Source organism: Haliaeetus albicilla, chromosome 1 (genome assembly GCF_947461875.1).
Source record: "Haliaeetus albicilla chromosome 1, bHalAlb1.1, whole genome shotgun sequence".
NCBI lineage: Eukaryota > Metazoa > Chordata > Aves > Accipitriformes > Accipitridae > Haliaeetus > Haliaeetus albicilla.
This window is the reverse complement of record NC_091483.1, coordinates 4,371,927-4,392,492: the sequence shown is the minus strand read 5'-3', so window position 1 is coordinate 4,392,492 and position 20,566 is coordinate 4,371,927. Positions and strand designations below refer to the sequence as shown.

General features: G+C 40.4%; 1 protein-coding gene across 2 annotated transcripts in view; it reads left to right on the top strand.

Annotated features, from left to right (window-relative positions):
* LOC104316988 (bifunctional heparan sulfate N-deacetylase/N-sulfotransferase 3) overlaps positions 1 to 20,566 on the top strand; it is a 205,274-nt gene that overhangs the window by 129,497 nt on the left and 55,211 nt on the right. Inside the window, exons 1-2 of one of the 2 annotated variants that reach the window (XM_069804651.1) lie at positions 654 to 884; positions 8,826 to 9,952. In XM_069804651.1, coding sequence (XP_069660752.1) covers positions 8,972 to 9,952 — 981 coding nt within the window. In that variant the 5' untranslated portion in view covers positions 654 to 884; positions 8,826 to 8,971. Of the gene's footprint in view, positions 1 to 653; positions 885 to 8,825; positions 9,953 to 20,566 lie in introns of those variants that run through there. The other variant, XM_069804723.1, reaches the window with a different exon arrangement.

Here is a 20,566-nt window from a genome sequence, read left to right as displayed (position 1 = left end):
AAATTCAATACAGGAAAGCAGTGAGGCTGCAAACACATTACTTGGCATTCTTTCAAGATTTTAACCCCGAAGTGCCTGAAGAAAATGTAATTGACCTTCCGGAATTTCCACCATTGTGCGCTACATTTAAAACGATTCAGAAGTCAGTCAGATCCTAAACCTGCACAAACAGCGACGGTTTGACAAGCGGATTTGAGTTAAACTTCCCCCCAGTAGAAGGGGCTTGCTACATTTTTTTTTTTTTCGGAGAAGCAAAGGAGAAAAATCGCACTGTATTTAAAATCGGGGGTAAAAACCCCCACCGCAGAGGGAGTCTGCGATTTGCTGGAGGTGGCGGGAGTTGCCTCGGGCGGGAGCCCCGGCCCTCGGGTCCCCCTGAAGGAGGGGCCGCAGGTGCCGCGCCTCGCTGAGGGCAGGAGGAGCCCGAGGGCTCGGCCCGGCCCGGCCCGGCCGAGCCTCCGAGGAGGAGCAGCAGCAGCAGCAGGAGGAGGAGGAGGCGGCGACCGGCAGCGCCGCTGCCGGCCAATGGCGGGGAGGCGGCGCGGCGGAGCCCCCGCCCGCCCCTCGCCGGTGAGTGCGGGAGCGGCGGCGCGGCGCCCCTCCTCCGGGAGGGCGAGGCGAGGCGAGCGGCGCTCGCACCCCCCGGGCGGGCAGCCCCGCCGCCGCCGCCACCGCCACCACCTCCCCGCGGGCGGGCGGGCCGGCCGCGGCTGGGGCGGTGCCGCGCCGCGCTCCCCGCGCCCGCTGGGTGCAGCCGCTTCTCCCCGGAGGAGCGTCCCCGGCTCCCTGCGCCCGCCGCCGGTGGACGAGAGCGGGAGCTGCGGCGGGCGCTCGCCCTCCGGCGGGCCCCGGGCCGGTGGCATGTCGGCGGAGCGCGCCTGGAGGTAACGGGCGGGGCGGGCGGCTCCTCCGCGCGGTGCCCCCGGGGCCCGGCGGGGAGAAGTCTGCCGAACTCCGCGGGTGTTTCCTGCCGTCCGCCCCGCGGTGGCCCCCGCTCCCTCCCCCCGGTAAAGTTGTGCGCCGCCGGCAAGGCGCCGTCCGAGCCGCGCTCCGGGGGCTCCTGCGCCGCCGCGGGCACGGCCCGGCCCGGCCCGGCCCGGGAGCGCGGCCGGACGGGGCGGCTGCCCGGCGCTGGGGGCAGGTGGCGGCAGCGTTGCCGGGGCTCCGTCCCCCAGCGCACGGGCGCGGCCCCAGCGTCCCGCTGCGGGGATGGGGATGGGGGGGAGCGCGTTCGCGTTGGTTCGGCGGTGTTTCTTCAGGGGTTGTTTTGGTTTTCTTCTGTACTAGCTCACTTAGCATTTGCCTTCCTGGTGTGGTACCCACAGCAACCCTTCAGCTGGTTGGGTTTGGGGTTTTTTTTCCCCCTTTCTCCTCTCTTCGCGGACTTTTTCTGTGCGACGCTGTTGCCCTCTAGTGTTTGCGGACGTTGGTTGGTTGCTGCGTTTGGGAACAAAATCGGGCATCGTAGTGCAGTAATTATTAATAGCTCCAGGTGTTCCTGGCTACTTGGATTCCCCAAATGCCACGCAGAAATTGGTGCGTCTTAGTGCTCGTTTCAACCGTCGCATGCAACTTTTGGGAACTGGCAGAAAACTTTTATATTATTTAATTCGATACTTGGTGCGCTAGATAATTGCTTCAGGCTTTGGTGTGGCGGGGTTTTTTTCCTTTTGAATAAAATGGAAAGTGGAAGAAATGGGCTTTCTTTCACAGCCGGCATCACCACTCGGGTCTCTCGGAAGGAACGGTGATGAACTCTGCCTTATTAACTCCTTACGCTTGGCTCGCGCTTGGCAGTTGTGGGAGAAAAGAGAGGGGGAACTAATGGTACAGGCATGGACAAGAGAATGTGCCATACGTTTATCTTAAAGACCTTGGGCAAATCGTTTAGTCTTTAGATAGTGACGTTTCTGCAAGTGCTGAAAAATAATAGGGTTTGTCTCAGAAAAATCGTACGGGATGTAGTGTGTTTTAAGATCCTTTGCTAGAAAGTATTGCATGAATGTAAAGTAGTAATCTAAAGACCAAACCTGACTTGTGTACTCTGTTAAGGTCTTCCAAGCCTTCTTTTAAAGTATTTTAAAATATCACATATTTAATTTTTATAAATATCTTTTAATGACAAATTCTGATGCATGAATTTCTGTCCTGTAAGGTTCTCAAGTAATCCATGAAGCAATACAGTAAGTATGGAGCTAAGGATAACATGGGTACAATAGACACTGAAAACTGCTTGTCCTAAGGACTTGAAAAAGCTTATCTATCTACCAGAATTTTTGTTCTGCCTAAGCCACCCCCCCCCTTTTTTTTTTTTTAACATATATGAGAGAATGGAAGTCCTTCAATATTCACACATTACCAGGTTTGTTATGTGATCCTGAAGGGTCTTGATGACTTCCCTTGACAGTTCATGTCTCGTATCACCATCTTTTCAAGTTGAAAATGTCTTCTTAATATGCAGTTGTAAGATCTCATTCTTAGTCTGGATTTGATTGTCTGAGTTATCGCTGCTTGAATACGTCAGTCAGTAGAATAATGTTGGAAGTAGAGGTACTCGGTATTTGGAGACCAGTTTCATATTTTCATAACTGATTTAAGAATCTGAGTACTACTCTCCATCCGAGGTTTGGTTGTTTATAAATGCACTTTGTTGTTTCCTACCATGTCATTTGTATATCCAAATATTTCCATTCTAGTAACACTAATGTATCGACTTCAGAATGCTTCCTTTAAGGTCATATTTCATAGTGGCTGGCGAAAGCAGGCTTTTGTGTTCCAAGCAATTAAATAGCATTCTAATCAGTGGAGATTTAAATGCCCATAGTAACATGCTGAACAAAATGTCTATTTTTTGTCTATTCTTCATTTAAAACTCATCCTTCATTTAATTTATCAGGAGTATGTCACTAGTGCTGTGGTAGCAGCCAGTTTGGTAAAGAACAGAACCAGGACAGAACTAGAATATAATTATGTGGATTATTAGAAGAGGAGAAAGATATTTAAAGATTTGATCAGGCATATGTAACCAGACAAATGTAATATAGCTGAATAATATCAATGACTTATCAATCTTGAACTAGCTCTGCGTTTTGGCAGTTCTTGATGAAGAGGATTTTTGTTTACTCTTTCACAATATTTTTTTGTCTGCATGTCAGTATGACACAACTTTATTGTTTCTAATCAAGGGTCAGTAAACAGTTGCCCTTGCACAGGCCTGAGGTAAGAGTAAACCACATATTTTTTTACTGGGCTTTTAAAAGTGTGATTTGAGAGCAACTTCTCATTTGCGTGTAGATATTTTAGCTCAGCCCATTGTTTTAATCTTGATAGTTTATAACACACCTGAATTCAGGAAGAATGTTTCTTGTAGTTTTAAAGATCTTATTGATATTCATGATAAAACTTTAAGAGATTTTTTTTTTAATTGTATGCAGTTTTATGTGTCTATCTTCATGTGTGTACCTGGCTTCCTATTTGAGCATCTATTAATTACTGTATGATGATGGGAACTTGAAACTGATACCATTTGAAGGATTTTTTTTCTTTTTTTTTTAGTTCCAGAAAATATGAATATCAGTTATGAAATTGAATGGTCAGAACCACATTTCTTTTCAACTAGAAAATAGTATGTTTCTGCTACATGGAAAAGCTAGTCATGCAAAGCCCCTGGAAAGGAACGATGTGCACCATGAAAGTCTTAGTGCAAAAAATATACCAACAAGGGCACAATGTTTGCAGGGTTGCTATGACACTCACAGAGCAGAGGCTGTCAACGGCTGCCCATGAGTCTGAGCCCAGAGACTGGGTTCCAGGCTGACTGCAAAGACTTCTGGGGAGGCTCCTTTGGTATTTATTACATAAATTTTACTGCCAGAAAACACAAAAACAAGATTTATGATTTCATGTTCTTTATGTTCACTTAGTGCATCTCATTAATAAGTTAAGTCCCCAGCCAGTGTTGTCTCCTGTAAATATTTCCATTAGGGTTATTGTGCTGAAATGATTTATAGAAGCCAACAATTTGGTCACTTATGCTTAGCAATGAAACAACAAACTAAAGGAAGCTGCAAATGGTAGGAACTCAGCAGACTTCTTATGATGCAATTCCACTCTTTTGAGTTCATCGTGGTATTTGTTCTCTCATCAGTACTACCTTGTTAGTGAATTTAAAAAAAAACAAAAACACCCCCCCCCAAAACCCCAAACAAACTCACAGTTGAAGATCTCTATTGTGATGCATCTGTTTCATGCTAGTTTTCTGAAGATACCTGTAATTGTGACTACCCAGCAGTACTGCTTAGAATTGTAAATCTTCCGATTAATAAGGTGATCCTTATTTCCTGTCCCCACAAGACTTTCATGTGAACTAGTCCTGGGCTGCAGAAGTCAATTCTACAGTAGATGAGAACGACATTGAGCCTTGCTGTATTCAGAATAAAATGCACAACTTATTTCTATGACTCAGCTTTCTTTTAGCAAGATCTTCTCCTCCATAGTGAGTCCACAAGTTAAAATTCTAAATATTGGAAGATGCTAATTTTCACATTAAGGAGGCATTTTGATATCTCATACTTGGAACAACACAGGTAAAAGGTTCTGGTCTGAATTTTCAGATGGTGGCATGAAAATGCAAAATTCTATAGGAGGTCAAATGCAAATTCTTCTAAAATAATAAGGTTCTAGATAAAGAATGATGAGGCAGCTTTTATTGCTTCAGATGGTGGAAAAATACCATGCAAATTATTTTATACGTAAAACCTATTTCCGCATCGCCTTTGTGGAATGTTGGATGCGTATAATGCCTGACACCTGTTTTCAAGTGGCTTGAGTTATATGTGGGACCACATCCTCCTTTCATTGAACTCCATGTGACTCCATTGAAATCAATGAGCTAAGACTGCTTATGTTAGCTACAGGTCTTTTTCATGGTTTTTCACTGAAACAATACTAACGAGTTTGAACTCTTGTGAAGAGTTTCTAGACTCCTTGATTATTTTTTTTTCTTTAAGGCTTTTTTGTATACGTGGATTTATTTCTTTTTGTATTGCAGTTCAAGCTCTTATGACTTCTTCATTCTTTTGTAAAGTATTGTATTCTTTTGTTGTGAAAGTAAGACTCCATAAGTACTGTCCTGTTCTGAAATGCTGCTTCTAACAGCTTACCCACTGTTGATACATTCTGAATTACAGCCTTTGTCTGGTTTTACTGTTGGAAGTGATAGTGAACAGGACCATTTTCCCTGAAGCCATGTCTAAAGCTGTGATAAAGGTCACTGTAGTCATAGGACCCACAGTGTGTTGTGGGTGGTGCACCCCAAAGATCTCTTTACTACTGTCAAGTTTGGTGCATGATGACTTATTTTAGCATGGTGCTGTAAGATACCAGTGGAATATCTAGCAAGTACTGTTGCTCAGAGTAAAATCCTGCTGTTCATCTGGGAAGGCAACTGTACCTTGTCAGGGCTTGAAACTATTTTGCCATTATTAAATGCACGTCTCTTTGTGTTTTTTATTTTTTTTCTTTCCGTGTTCTTTTGAACTCTTGGCATGCAAACCAGTGCTTAAGTAAGTGAAAATTACATAAGCATGAAGCTGATTGAAGAGAGCATGCATTTAAAACTTGTGCCTTATTCTGTTCCGTTCCCCTTCCTTCCTGTCTTCAGTGGTGAGGATGCCAAGTCTGTCTCTGTCCTGCTGGGTCTTGGAGAATTCCTCATTCCTCAGAGTCAAACCTCTCATCTGTCTTGGCATTTCCATCCACTCCTCCTTACAGCTGCACTCTGTAGCCCCAGGAGGTACCTGCAATTCGGAGCTAAGGGTAAAATGACAGAGGGTTTTTTTGAAGAAAATACAGGTTTCTGGGCTGGCTCCATATTTTCTGCTTCACGGAGTGGCATTAGGAACTGAGTCCTTGCTGCAAATGTTTCAAGTGCTCCTGCTGCCTACTTTAGCAGCCCTTGGGTTGCAACCCTTCTGTAATAACTCATTCAAACAACTCTGATCAGCCCTTTCTTGCCATGAGCTTAGGTCACTAAATTTTTCTGGCTCCAGGCAGGATTCTCAGGTTCAGGTGACTGTCAGAAGCATAGGCTGGTAGAGAAAGAAACTTCTAAATGATGCTGCTGGGAACTTCCTATCAATAGGATTTTGGTGGTTTCTGTCATGAGAATAGGGGTGTTTTGGGGCTGTGTTAGAGGAGCTTAGGGCGAAAAGAAGCAGACAAGCATTGTGCTCGGTGGTGGTGTGGTGGTTGACTTTGTGTCATTCAAAGAAGTGATTTGTTGTACTTTTGTCAGCAAGAGTTCTGCTTTGCAGGCTTGCATCTCATGTAAACCAGGCCTGAGCTCTATGTGAGGTAAGCTAGCCAGGTCTGTGGTTGTTGAAGATAAGTAGGCCTAAGTACAGCTTTTCTACAGAATGCAGTAAGTATTAATTTTAGCCACTAAAATTATGAGTTTCTTGGCATTCAGGCAGCTGAATTGGAAATGCAAAAATGAAGAGAATCCTTTGTGTGTGTAGTGAAAAAATCATCTGTCTGGAAACATCTCTCTGGTTTTACTCATTCAGGATGGAGCTCCTTCTTTGTCACCTGACTTCTTACCATATTAAATATCTCTTTTCTGCTATCTAAACCAATGTTCTTGAAGCTAGTGTGACAAGGGTTGGACATTTCAATACTAAAAAATGTTCTTTGAGTTCTAAAGGTACTTTCAGATTTTTGTTTGGTCTTTATACATTCTTTAACTTCTTTTCACATACATGCTTGTAGAAACTGAGAAACTGGGATTATGTTATTTTTGTCTAACACTGATTAATGAGCCTATATGCCTGGGTGAAAGGCAAGTCTCCTGTCTAAAAGCTATGTACAAGTCTTTGGGCAGCTGCAGGTAAGGGTGGGTGTAAGTCCACCCAGAACAGAAAGGGTTAATATACTGGTATCTGGGAGTAGAAGGCGAAGAGAGTATAACATACCCAGAAAGCGGGCTTATCTGGTGAGATGCAGGCTTAAGGGGAATCTTAATTATGAATGAGACAGCTTGCATAACGCTTACTCTTGGTGCTTAATTTTGCTGTTTTGATAAATAGGTTGCCATGTAGTTTCTCTCTTTCTCCTTATCTCATTTTCCTACTCATTTATTTTTACTTTGTGCTCATCCTGTACCTGGCACTGGGAGGATCAATCTTTGGGATTTAATTAAAGTTGTGGAAATTACATAGGTGCTGTTAAGTACATCATATTTTTTAACTTCTTTGAAAACCTGGAGTGAAATGCCACCTTCTTTACACTGTGGTATGAGGAGCTCTTGTCAAGTGGTTAAGTGGCTGAAGTACATGACATGTTGTTTGGTTTTGTCTGTTGTTTGGTTGGTGGTTTTGTTTGGTGGTGGTTTTTTTTTACAAGTCCCTTTTTTTCCCCTTTATTAACATGTAATTAATCTCTATATACTTCAAATTCTTTTGTACCAGAAGCTGACTGTATTTCTTCTATTATCATCTGCTCCCCGATTCAGTACTGAAGGTTGTCAGCCATTCTAGGAATCAGAATTTCTAATGAAAACCTAGTGAACCTTAGAAAGTACAAAACATGGGGTAGAGCTTGAGTAGATATCACTTGTTATCATGATCTCTCAAGAAAATTTTAATTCTCTCTGTCAATTTGTACAAAAAAGTTCATATTTTCTATTGGTTATGCTTCTGGACCTTCTTGGTATTCAGTTTTAAGTCCTACTTTATTTTCTCAAAATAACTGAGCATGGAAGGATTAAGCACTCAGTCAGGAAATGACCATATTAACATTATGCCCATAGTTTATCCTAGTCCCATTTACAAAGGGGAATGGGTGTGTACTACATTGTGAAGTTACAATAGTGTGTTCTAGATCTTAATACCCTTAGTATTTTTTCAAAATCTGCTGTTAACCTTCCTTTATAACTTATGGTACTTACTTAATTATTTTATGCTTCTCACATCGTTCAGTTGTTTTACTAGAAACTTTTGACAGCAATTGTACTGTTAGCTTGAAAAATGACTGCTTTTCTTAGGTGCAAGTTAAAGCATAAGTATATCCTTAGGTCATCTGCCTCTTAAGTTAGCTCTTAATTTATTACTCTCTTCTCAAATTTAAGAGCTGGATTATTTTATGCTTTTTCTTAATACAAAGAAAATACTAAGTGCTTCCAACAATCTGCAAGACAGTACACAGTCCAGTAAAATGCTATTTGGTTACTTCTAATGTTGCAGGAAAAAGTATGGTTTTGTTTTAAAAATACTCCTGTAATACATGTAACACAGAGTGTATCAGTATGTATGTATACAACAGTTAAAATGTGCATGTTTTTCTAAGAACTTCTTGGTTCTTCAAAAATTAATATAAGACAGAATTTGTTTAATCATATAGACTGATGCTAGCCCAGCTTCTTGGGGGTGGAAGGAGGAAGGTTATAAATTTTCTTCAATGTTTAGGTTGTCAGCAGTTGTCTACTTGGAGTTAACTTTTATCTTTGGGTAAAAAAATTTCAGAAAAACAGTAAGTTCTTTGCTGCTGTGTTTTGCTTTTCAGTGCCGTCTGTGTGTACCCTCTTTTACTTGATCCTCTGGGGTAAGGAGCCTGTGAGATTGAGACATGCAAATGCACATGGCAACTAGTGGGAGCAGGAAGAAATAACGCTACTAATACAAAATTTCAAAAGAAACTATCGAAGTTTTGAGCTGTTTGCTCCCAAACCTCTGTTTGGCAGTGACTTCTTTGCTCACCATTAGTTGAAGTGCGATGATACTTCACAAGTGTAATGCTTCAATTAAATCTCTGATTTTCTTTTCTTCTAGACTATACCTTCTGTAAAGCTTTGTGGAAGATAGATGTGTGTGCTGCAATGGTGACATAAATATTCCAGAGGACTGGAACAAGTTGTTGAGAATCTGTGTTTGTTTTTAATGCTGCTGTCGAGAACAATCTAAGGCAAGTAAACAACATGAGTTTTATCATGAAACTTCACAGACATTTTCAAAGAACAGTTATTTTGCTGGCCACTTTTTGTATGGTGAGCATAGTTATTTCTGCGTACTACTTGTATAATGGCTACAAACAGGAAAATGAACTTTCTGAAATCTCTTCAGAAGTGGAATGTGGTGATCCTCAACTGTTGCCATACAAGCTGATGGAGATGAAGACCATGAAGCCTATTGATCCCCTGAGGACAGATCTCGTAGTGCTGGTGTTTGTGGAAAGTCAGTACTCAACATTAGGCCAAGATATAATAACCATTTTAGAATCTAGCAGATTTCAGTTTCACATTGAGATTGCACCTGGGAAGGGTGACCTCCCAGTGCTTATAGACAAAAATAAAGGCAAATATGCTCTCATAGTATATGAAAATATTCTAAAGTATGTGAATATGGACTCTTGGAACAGAGGCCTTCTAGATAAGTACTGTATAGAATATGGTGTAGGTGTTATTGGATTTCACAAAGGCAATGAGAACAGCTTGCAGAGCTTTCAGTTGAAGGGCTTTCCTTTCCATGTCCACAGCAATCTGGGTATTAAGGACTGTTGCATTAACCCTCATTCCCCACTGCTCCATGTGACTAAATCTTCTAAGCTTGAGAAAGGTCCCTTGCTTGGAAATGACTGGGCGGTTTTCCAGATTAATCATACAGCTTATCAACCAGTGATATTTGCAAAAGTAAAGACACCAGAAAACCTTTCACCGCCTGCTGCTATAAGTGCTCTCTATGCCACGGTAATTCATGACCTGGGGCTCCACGATGGGATTCAACGAGTCCTTTTCGGCAATAACTTGAATTTTTGGCTGCACAAGCTGATTTTCATAGATGCCATCTCTTTCCTGTCTGGAAAGAAGCTCAGACTGTCCTTGGATAGGTACATTCTGGTTGACATAGATGACATCTTCGTTGGGAAGGAGGGAACAAGAATGAACACCAACGATGTACAGGTAAAGTATAAGCAAAAACTAATGGTCATTACAGCAAAGTGCTTTGCTTTTTTTTTTTATTTTTTAATCTTAAAGTGAATAGTTGTTAACAGTTGGAACTCACGGAGGACACAAATCAGTAAGTACCAACACAAACTGTTTGGACCCTGAGAGAGAAGCCAGTCTGTCTGGCTTTGTGTAGTCACTGATCCGAGGTGTAGCAGTTCCTTCAACCTGCAGGCTGGAGGAGAGTCTGTGCAGTGTCGCTTGTACCTGTACTAGAAAAGAATGTAAGATAAGATGACTCCCTGGTTACTATCACTTGTTTTCTCTCAGGTGACAGGCAAGTCCTTGCTGAGCTAAGTTCTATAAATGGGTTGGTGGGCTCCTCTGAATTCCGTTCCCCTTACTATATATGGAAAATAGTCTCCCAAAAAGGAATTAAAGACAACTAGTTGCTAAGTAACTGATAAAGAAAAGCGAGTAAGAGTGGTAGTGTTTTCACACACAGCACAACCCACCCAACATGCACAATTCTAAACATAATTGCAGAGTGTTTAACTCTCTGGTCTGGTGATTAGCTTTGATCTAAGCACATACTTTCAGTATGGCATTTGAAAACAGCACAGGACTTCAGGGCTGGACCCAAGAGCTATTCATATGTAATGTGCATGTTGCTAGTCTTACAAGCAGGAGGTAAATGTGGTGAGCAAAAGTAAATGTCAACATAAATTTTGAAGAATGGACTGGATTATTAGCTGTTTGACATAGGTTTCAGGTGTCAGGAGTTAGTTGCAGCATTTCACCTTTCTTGTCTCTGTTTTATGGCTCTTGCTTGCAAGCAATTTTTGTGTTAATATTGGTCTTAAAAGCTTGTTCTGGTGCTAAATGACTTGACGATTTCCATTTTAACATTTTAATTTGTACATTCCTGAAGGTCATTTTTCACTCTATTGGGCTGTTCAGTGAGGTGGTAGTTACGGCTCAGTAGGAGTAACATCTTAACATTATTTCTTGCTGTATACCTCGCTTTCTTTTTGTGAAGAATGTTGTTACAAAGCGGGTAGTTAGAGGTCACCTTGCACAACTGTATTTGGTCTAGAAGCTAAAAATCTCAAAGATGCTGATTGTTGCCCTGTTTGTGCTAAAAATAAGGGAGAATGTTTTGTTAGAACTTTCATAATGGAAAGAGGAACTGGGAAAAGGAAAAGCAATGGCAGCACTGCGTGCAGTTGATGGTCATTTTTGTTTCATTTTTAACTAGGCTTTGGCGTTTTTCAGTGTTAATGTATTTGTCAAGCTGCAGTAACCCTGCATATATTGCTTCCTTAAACAAAAGGTTTGAACTTGTAGTTACACTTTGATTTGCTTTAAAATTGCAGCACTCTTTTCCAAAACATTCTCTGCATGTGCAATTATAAATAAGATATACCTCCTATAAGTAGGTGTTTTCCTTATACAAACAAATTGCATGGGAGAGAGCTGGAGTAAAGGTGAAAATAAATGGAGTTTCTGTGTAGAACATGATGGCAGCATTTGAGTCAGGTGGGTGAGCACACTTTGAGAATCTCCTAAGTGCAAACTGAAATTGCAGGAAATAAATAAGGTCTGACCCACATCACTGGCAAAACTCCTGTTGTTCTGCAGAAGCAGCAGTTTCTGGTAACAAAATATGTAAAATAAAGCCTGAATAAATCTCCCACTGTGGTGTGCAGTAGCAGTTTGCAACAGTATGTTTTGTATTGTTTCTCTTTGTGAGTGACACCTTAGGATTGTCATTTTAGGATAAGTTAGGGCAATTAATTGCCAGAATTACTTACCAGAAACAGGAGGCTATTGAGACAAATTTAATTAAAGCAGATTCAGAAGGATAAACTGTGTTGTTTTGGGAGAGTAATTTGCAGTGTGTCAGAATGTTATCTTCCCAAAATAAAACCATCAAATTAAATAGAAATAATATCAAAGTGGAAATAACTTTTAAGTAGGATAATTTCATTTATACAGAACTGTGTTCTGAAACAGTGGAATCTGAAAAAGTGCTCCCTTCTGATTCTTCATTTACTTAAAGTTAAAGTGTTCTATTAAACATGTTGTTAGGGCTGTCAGATGCAATGCATCTTCATTACTATTAATATCAAAGGAGTTATCCTCTGTGGCACAATGACATGGGGAAGGAATGAAATAAAATCAATTTGCAGTAGTCGAAAATCCGTTATTGTAAAGTATATTTGCAGATAAATGACATCCTATTAAACAGAAGTGTTTTACTGAGTTCTGCTGCATTGACTGTGACAGAGAATTGTGCGCTGCAAGTGTGAAAATAGGTTGCTAAATGCAGACTTTGTATAATTTCAGTACTCAAGATTAGCTCATTTCTACTAAGCTTACGTTTTGAATACTAGTAACGTAGAATTGGGCATAATGCTTTTTTGTCTTTTAATTTTGTTTGACGTGTCTCCTATTTAATATTTTCTGCATATACTCACATCTGGTAGGGCTGTGAGCTTGCTGAGAGTAAGGTGAATGTTTCTACATGTGCTCTGTTAATGCAAAGTAACCTAAAACGCTTCAGAAAGCTCCCAACATCCAGAGAACCTCAAGGATTGGTTCTGCCCATTCCTCTGGATAGGACAGAGTTCAGAAACTGGAGGGTTAATGCTGAACTGATAGCAAAAGCAATCACTCATGATTCACTGCCTAACTCAAGAAGGCAGCATTTGTCTTGGGTCTTCTGAGACAAAGGCTTCGCTCTGTTGAGTGCATAGAGAACCTAGATTCGCTTTAGAAGGACTGATTCACTAAGCCTCTAAAGTTCAGGCACAAGTCAGGTGAGCAAGTTGAAAGCTATGTCTGTACTGTTCTTTCACTGCAAGAGTTAAAAGAGAGGGCCATCATAACAAAAGATATCCTGTAGGATTGCAGAAGTACAGGGGAGTTGTACATTGCCATTCACAGAATTGCCGAATGGCTGAGGTTGGAAGGCTCCTCTGGACGTCATCTTGTCCCACCCCCCTGCTCAAGCTGGGCCATGTCCAGGCACCTTTTGACTGTCTCCAAGGAGGGAGATCCTGACTGCATGCAAGATCAGGTTTTCAAGGGAATTTCTTCTTCAGACACCTAAATGAGACTTGCAAAGTGGCCAGAATAGTTAATATTTGGACGTCAGGCTAACTACCCTCTTCTTTAAAGTTTGTGAATTGGAGTTGAGCATGCACTTACGAAAATTGCTGTCACAAGGTTAAGTGGTATTTTTTTATCAGTATCATATGTATTGACCTCAGAAGAAGTCAAGTCAAAAGTAAACCCTCTAAAATGAGCATCTTCTGCACCTCTAAAGACGAGGCAAAGTGATGGTGCTTCAGCTTGAGTATCTATAGTGTCAGGGACACAAGTGTCAAGAGCCCTTCTGAAAATCTTTTGACAGTTTATTATCCTAAATCCTGTAAAACTAATAAATGGTTTGTTTTATCAAACAACAGATGAAGTTTATTCTAGTTTCACCACAACTTCTTCAATTAAAAAAAACCCAAAACCAAGACCCAAACAACTTGAAACTGTACTTCAGATTTTTAGACTACCTGATTGTTACAGATTTGCCTGTCACTGTGTAAAATCTGGACTGATAGAACATAGTTCTTCAATGTAACATACTGTGTAGCTGTCACTGTGCATCAACAGTAACCATCCATCTTCATATTTATTTACTTTATCTTCCTCTGGTATAATAGAAATAATGGAAGAGAACATTTTCATAGTCTAATTGCCTCCCACTTTGAAAATAAGCTTGGTAATGTCGTCTCAACATTCATTTTTCAGTAACTTTTTTTCTCTCCTAATGTCTGTCAGGCAGGAGGGACCATTATGCTGTGACAATGTTATATTTTATTTTCCTTGTGTCTTTTAGAAGACTAAGAGCCTGTGCAGAGCAAATAATTCATTTAAATGGGCATACAGAGAAAATCTATCTAGATATCCACAGAGTAAGTTTATCTTAATAGACCGTGATTGTCCTGGCTGATGGTCTACTAATTTAATATCTTTTTTTTTTTTTTTGTTACAGTTACTCTTTGTGAAATTTTTATGACTATACAGCATTGAGATTTTTCCCAGGGAAAAGCAGCTGATAATAAGGGGGGAAATTAAATATGATTTTTTTTCTGTTGACAGTTTGTGCAGTGCTGGGGATCTAGGCAGTAAGTTGGTCTACCTTTTCCTTTGTTCCCTCAATACACACGCTCTCTGTATTTCCTTGAGAGTTGATCACATTTCAAAATGAAAAATTAGAACACTGTGAAATTATTTTTTCCAAATAATTAGCTGTGTGATCTCCTCTTGACTGTCTTGTCCTTTGTGCGCTTTTCAAAAGAGACGTCTTGAATTGAAGTCAGGGTGGGGATCTCTTCACTTTCTTCATGTAAGCCTAATCTTTTTCTGCACTTGCAATTACTCTTTTATAACTGCCAAGGAAAAAGCTTCATATTAACTATATCCATTACTGGGAGGGGAATGATCTGTCTTTTTTTTCTCATTCTGTTTTGTGAGCACTTAAGCAATGCATCTGTTAGCATATGTGTATTGAAATGGGCAATACAAGCTTGAATCTGCAGTCTTGTGGCATTAGAATCATTGAAGAATTGGACAACAAGAGCTATCCTCTTTGTGCATCATTTATGCCAAACGGCGTTTGGATAATGGAGAGGATTTAGCCAGGAAGAAGAAATTCAGAGCGTTTTAGTCTCCATCACTTGAACAGTCTGTCATCTTGCCCAGATTTTGAGGTTTATAATGTAGACAAATCAGAGCTAGTCCTCTATACTTTCCATAGTAGACAACATAGAAAAATAGCTCATCTTTAGGCAGGCACTGCTTATGTGAATTGCACCTTAGAACTACGTATTGTTTCTGTTGTTCATAAAATGCTTCTAGAGTGACTAAGATCAAATATAAACATTTGTATTTGGTCAGTTTGATCTTCTTTTGTGTTCCAAAGCCAGTGCTGTCACTTTTTTGTTATTTCCTTAGTGCATTGGTGGCCTAATCTTTTGTTTAATATAATATAAATTTGTTTAATAACAGATTTCTCCCCTAAGAGCTAATTGTCTGTTCACTATATTACAAGTTTGTCCACATTAGTCAGCACTGCTTAAATTACTACAGTTGTTTAAAACCCAGTAAGTGTCTTTTCACCCTGTGTAGCATATGTGGAAAGAAATCAGAACTTCCCATGGTAAAGAATACCACTTGGATATAAATTTAAAAAATACGGTGACATAACTTTTCAGTTACTCTTGCATAGGAATGACCTAAATATTTGCCTCAGAAGAGAAGCTTAGATGTGTTTTGTGTTAAGGCAGAATGGCTAGAAGGTGCAGAAAGCCCAAACTGTCAAGACACAAGATGGTTCCTGTCACAGAAGGAAGTCTAATTCTGCAAGTTATTTGCTGTTTTATCTATAAGATCATGTAGAAGGTTATCAGTAGAGAAATGATAGATGTGTCATAAAATGTCAGTTGCAGAACCACCAGAGATACTCACATGTATTTGGTTGCACTGAGCCGTAAATCTTTCCTCTGGGGAGATTCAAAAACTCTTTTTAATCACCTCTTTAAATGACATAAGGAATTAACTATTAAGAACTTCTGTTCTGCTAAATCATTTTACATTCCCAATCCATTAGCTATAGTACCTTTATGCCATTGTTCAATGTGCTTACTGTGTGTGTACATATATTCTTTCTTAATTTGACCTGAAGCTCGTAAGGTATTTTATATTGACTTGGCTGAAATAGTAAGTAAAAAGTATATTCTGTCCTTAAAAAGAGTCAAAGAAAAGGAATACTATTAACTGTGGTGTTTCTGTAGCTGTCTGATGTCCCAGGAAGACTGATTTAACTTCTTGAGTATGTTGTTTCAGATATAGTAGTGTGGAATATTATGCACTGTGAGGCAGTAGAGAATTAGATATCAGAACTAAAATATAACTTTAAAACAAGTTATAAAAATTGTTTTATTTTATGGGCTGCTGTCAGCATATAGAATGCTTTACCAGTCAGTCATCCTAACATTTAACTTCTAAAAGCAATTTGGTTTATGTACCAACTTCTGTGAATTTTAATGTAGTAAGATTGATACAACTGCTGCTCAATACAGCCCAGCTTTTGTTCTTAAAAGAAATGTACTCATGTTTGAAACAGAAAGCTGGATGAAAGTCCTCGACCAAAGGAGAGTGGCTGTGGAGGGGTGACGGGGACACAGGAGACCTGGCTCCGCCTTGGGTGCAACACTTCTGGGACTGCCGGGGCAGTGCTGGGAATTCCACATGTGCTTCCTCCTCCTGTTCTGCACCTGTGTACAGCTAGATACAACCAAACCCCATGGAATAAGCTTGGCACCAAGATTAATTTTACAGCTTATGCATGGTGTGTGAAGACAAAAACCTTGCATGGTAACGGTGTGTCTAATAATAGCCAGGTTCCATGTGGTATCTCTGCGGATTGCCAGGCAAATGGAGAGGAGGCTACCTTTTTTTGTGTGCTCGAATGCCCCTGGTCTGTGCTTGATACGCATATAGGTATTGTATGTGGGAAGGGCTGAGGTTCAGAAATGTTTGCACAAACAGCGCTGCCTAGCTCCCTGGGGCTGTGGGATGAGCATGGCCCCATGCAGGAAATCTGTAAAGAGAGCGTGTATATCAAATAGCAGCGCTGGCATACTCCTCTGTAGCTACACAAGAAGTCTTACTTGTGCCAAAATGGTAACTACATTTACCCATTCTTACTTGCTGGCTCAACTATCCACCCCGTTCATCTGTACAACACTTCGGAGGCACAGCAGCTGTAAAAAGGATGCTGTGTATCTAAGCCATCTTGTTCTACATCGAAAATGTGAAAGTGAACATTGATTGACCGACCGGTGGATGTTCTTTCTAGGACAGAGTCGATTCCTGTTAGCAGTTTTAAGTGTGAGGAGCTTATAGTTCAGTGCTGTGTCTGTTAAGAGGAAACCAATTTTCGGTCTTTGTTCCTGTTAGTTCAGTGATTTTCGTTAGTTCTATGTTTGCTGAAATTCATGGCTTGTCTTGTTTGTTTTGTCGATGGTATCTTGGAGTTGTTGTTCTCAAAAAAACAAAGCATTTTTTTGAAAAATAAAACAGCTGGATGTGGTAGTCCTTAGCTCCATTGAACCTAGGAGAGTCATTAGGTCCTAGACAGACTTTTACAACTCCGTACTGATGTGCTGCAGCTTTGAGGCCTTTAGCAAAGCAGTGTAAGTTTTAGCGTTAAGGAGGATGATATTCTATGTATCTGTTTTCCTACATGTTTTTACACCTGGGCCTGAAAGATGCTGAGTATTTTCTATTCCAAAAGAATCCTGTGGAAGTTCTGCACATTCGCAAGTGTGCACAGTCTGCACTTCAGAAGTGTCTCGCATGGGAGGCTTGGGTCAGGAGAGCAGTGCTGCCCCATGCTCCCTCATTTGTATTTGTCGACTGCTAAGAAACTTAACTGCTGAGTGCAGAGTCCTCTGGAGCATTAAGACAAAAGATATCTCAGAAGGACAAGGCAGATCACTAATCATGAAGTTGTTTATAACCATTTTTATTTTTTTTCTGCTTAGTTTTGCAATGCTGGAGTAACTGAATTTGGGGTTTTGTTTGTTTTGTTTTGTTTTTCTTTTTTATAATTTAAAAGCTGTGACACTATACACTCTCATGCAAACCTAAATCTTGAAACAGTGATTTTTCAAGCATTGTGCCGTCTCCTCCCATTACGAATTCAGTGGCAGGGAACTAAGAGAAGAGAAATTCATCTCAGTTTGCAGCTTTTTTTATTGTCAAAGGGGCTGCAGAAACTGCTTCTTGGCATGGTAAATCCCAGGAGATCTTCGAGGGCAGTGAGAATGATTTGCTTCAAGCTCTTCCACCCCAGCACCAGATCTGACTATTGGTTACACACTCCCTGGTCCTTGGTCTGTCTTGATGATAGAACCAAGGTAAGGAAATCATGGCTTCTATGAATCCACTGTTGATTTCCCAAATAAGTAGATGTGCATTATGGATGCAGTCTTCTACATCTTTCCAGAAAATGACAGTAATTTTTTTTTTCATTTTTTAATTCCCCACATTTCTCTGTAGTGGTGAATACTTTGCTACCCTTAGGCTTAATGGAACTCTCTTAACAATGGTGTGTCTGCCTGTTGTATTCTGCTTCTTGTTCTTAATAGAGTTTTGTGATGTAAGAGCTATTTTATTTCAACCTTAAGCGATTACACTTACCTGAGATCAAGTGGGCTAACTGAATACTTTGTAACACTGTTTCTGCTTTTTCCCTTGACTTAGTTTATTATGCAGAGATATCTTTACACTTGAGCATAAGGCTTCTTTTCCAAAGAAATCCACACAAATGCTTAAGTCCACCCAGTGTGCCAGCCTTCAGTGATCATTTTTGGTTCACAGCCATGTAGCAACTTCTGTCTTCCTCTGTCTACTTAGAAACTTATACTTTAAGAATGTACATGAATATTTTCATGGATGAGATAAAAATGCATGTGATTCTGCAAACTTTACTTTGAGTATTGTCAACATAACCTAAGCTCGGCTCTGTTTGGGTTGATCCATCTGTCCGTGAAAGCAAAACCTGCCATTCCAAAATTTAAGAAGTAAGTGCAATGTGCGTCAAGACATACTGAAACCTTAGCCTGCACTGTAAGCCGTTCAAATCTACTGGATAATTTGTCTCCACTGAAAAAGCTTTTTCAATGTTTCAAGATCAGTATTTTAAAAGCTAGCCATTGATGTTAGCTGAGTAACAATGTTGAGAGAGCAAAAGAAGGAAGTTAAGAGAAGGCACTTGCAGGGCGTAGATGTTACGAAGTTGATGCGCAAGACCTGCAGCAGGGTTCTAGCTCTGTCTGCAGCGGACCTGGAGGCATAATTAAGAAGAGTTACGTGCTGAAACTGCTTTCTAGCCTCCTGGCAGTGTGTCCCTCAGCTATCCTGCCAGTCCCTCTCATTCCTTAGATTGCAAGTTCTCTTGGTCAGAGGCTCTTTGTTCTGTGCTTTTTCTTCAAAAAGCACTTTGATAATACAAATAATAATAATGCAACTACAGTTTACTACAGAGCTGTACAGATTCATCAGCGTGCTAGTGGCTGCTGCAAGATTTATTCTGGGCTTTTTCAGATGACAAGTTAGCCATCCAGTTCCTGCTGCTAAGGGAATTGAATAAAATTTTCACAACCAACAAATAAAAACACACTGCAGACGGATCTAGAAATCAAAGCAATTAACTGTAAAACATGATACCAAAATTGGGCCTATCTCCTTCCTGATCTTCAGTCACATGAAGAAGGCACAGTCTGGCAAAAAGAGAAAAATGAGGGTCAAAAGTGGGACTCATTTCATTAGTTTCTTTTACAATACAGCTGCATGGAAAGTGTCCTTTCTTCTCACCTGTTTGGACTGGAAGAAGTCAGCGCAGCTACATGACTGATTCTTGGTGATTATTCTTGCAAAACAAAGTAAAAGAAAAGCAGCTGGTTGCCAGTGTGTATCTAATCCTTCATGGAATAACAATGCCCTATCTATTTCCAATTCCAGTTTCTTTTTCTGTGCGAACTTCAACACTTCTACAAGGTAGAAGTGTTACTCCCTATTTAAAAATTATGTTTGACAGAGCATAAAAACCTTAAGACCAATTTTAAAAAATATTTACTCTTTAGGAGATTCCTTCTGGTACTTTACAGTCCTGGAGATGAGTTGGTATTGCTCCTTAAAATGTAGTTTCATATCTGGAATAAATCATAAATTAAATACCATTTTATATTGCAAAAAATTGTGCTACAATACATTTGAAAATACAGATAGTGGGGAGGACAAATAAAAAGTCAGTGACTGTGCAGAGTAAGGCTCCATGGATTCATTCTGAGCCAGGTCAGTAAATTCATGCGACAAAGGCCCTGCCATGATGTACAGAGGTAACGGGTTAGGTCTGGGAACACCAGTTGCATATTTGTGGAGCTAATAAGCCACACAGCTCTACATGAAGCTCTGATTCACTTGCCCTTTCCGTGTTAGCGCTCCTGGGAATAACCCAAGTGTCTCTGCTCCCATTTTAAAGCAAACTTGGACTAAAGATAACTCAGAGTTGCCTTTGATAGAACTCTAATGGAAATGGAAAGGGGGCTGAAAAATAGTTCTGCATTTATATAAGAAGTGTTTGTTTTATGGTGCAAAACATTGCTCATACCTTGTCCTTTCTCACTGCCTTTGCTAACGGTAATGGAAATGTCGAAAATGGTAATCCTGAAAATATCCTAAAAACAAGATGAATACTAAAATATGCCTGAATTTGTAGTGTAAGCTGGTTTGAAATTTAAGCTGACTGTGAAAAATATCATTTTACATCAGGAAAGTACTTCATCTTATTGACTGAGGAGGTTTCTAGAATATTGTGCTCAGTTCTGCACCACTTAATCAGAAATATTCAGAGGGTGCTTAGAGACACCAGAATACTCATGAAATGTCAGAGCAAAAAATGAAGAAATAAAGGCTAAAGAATTTGGTAAGTAATGATGACCAAAGCAGAAAGCAGTAGGCTGCAGATGTCTGCAGGGTATAAACAGTGAGGATGGGAAA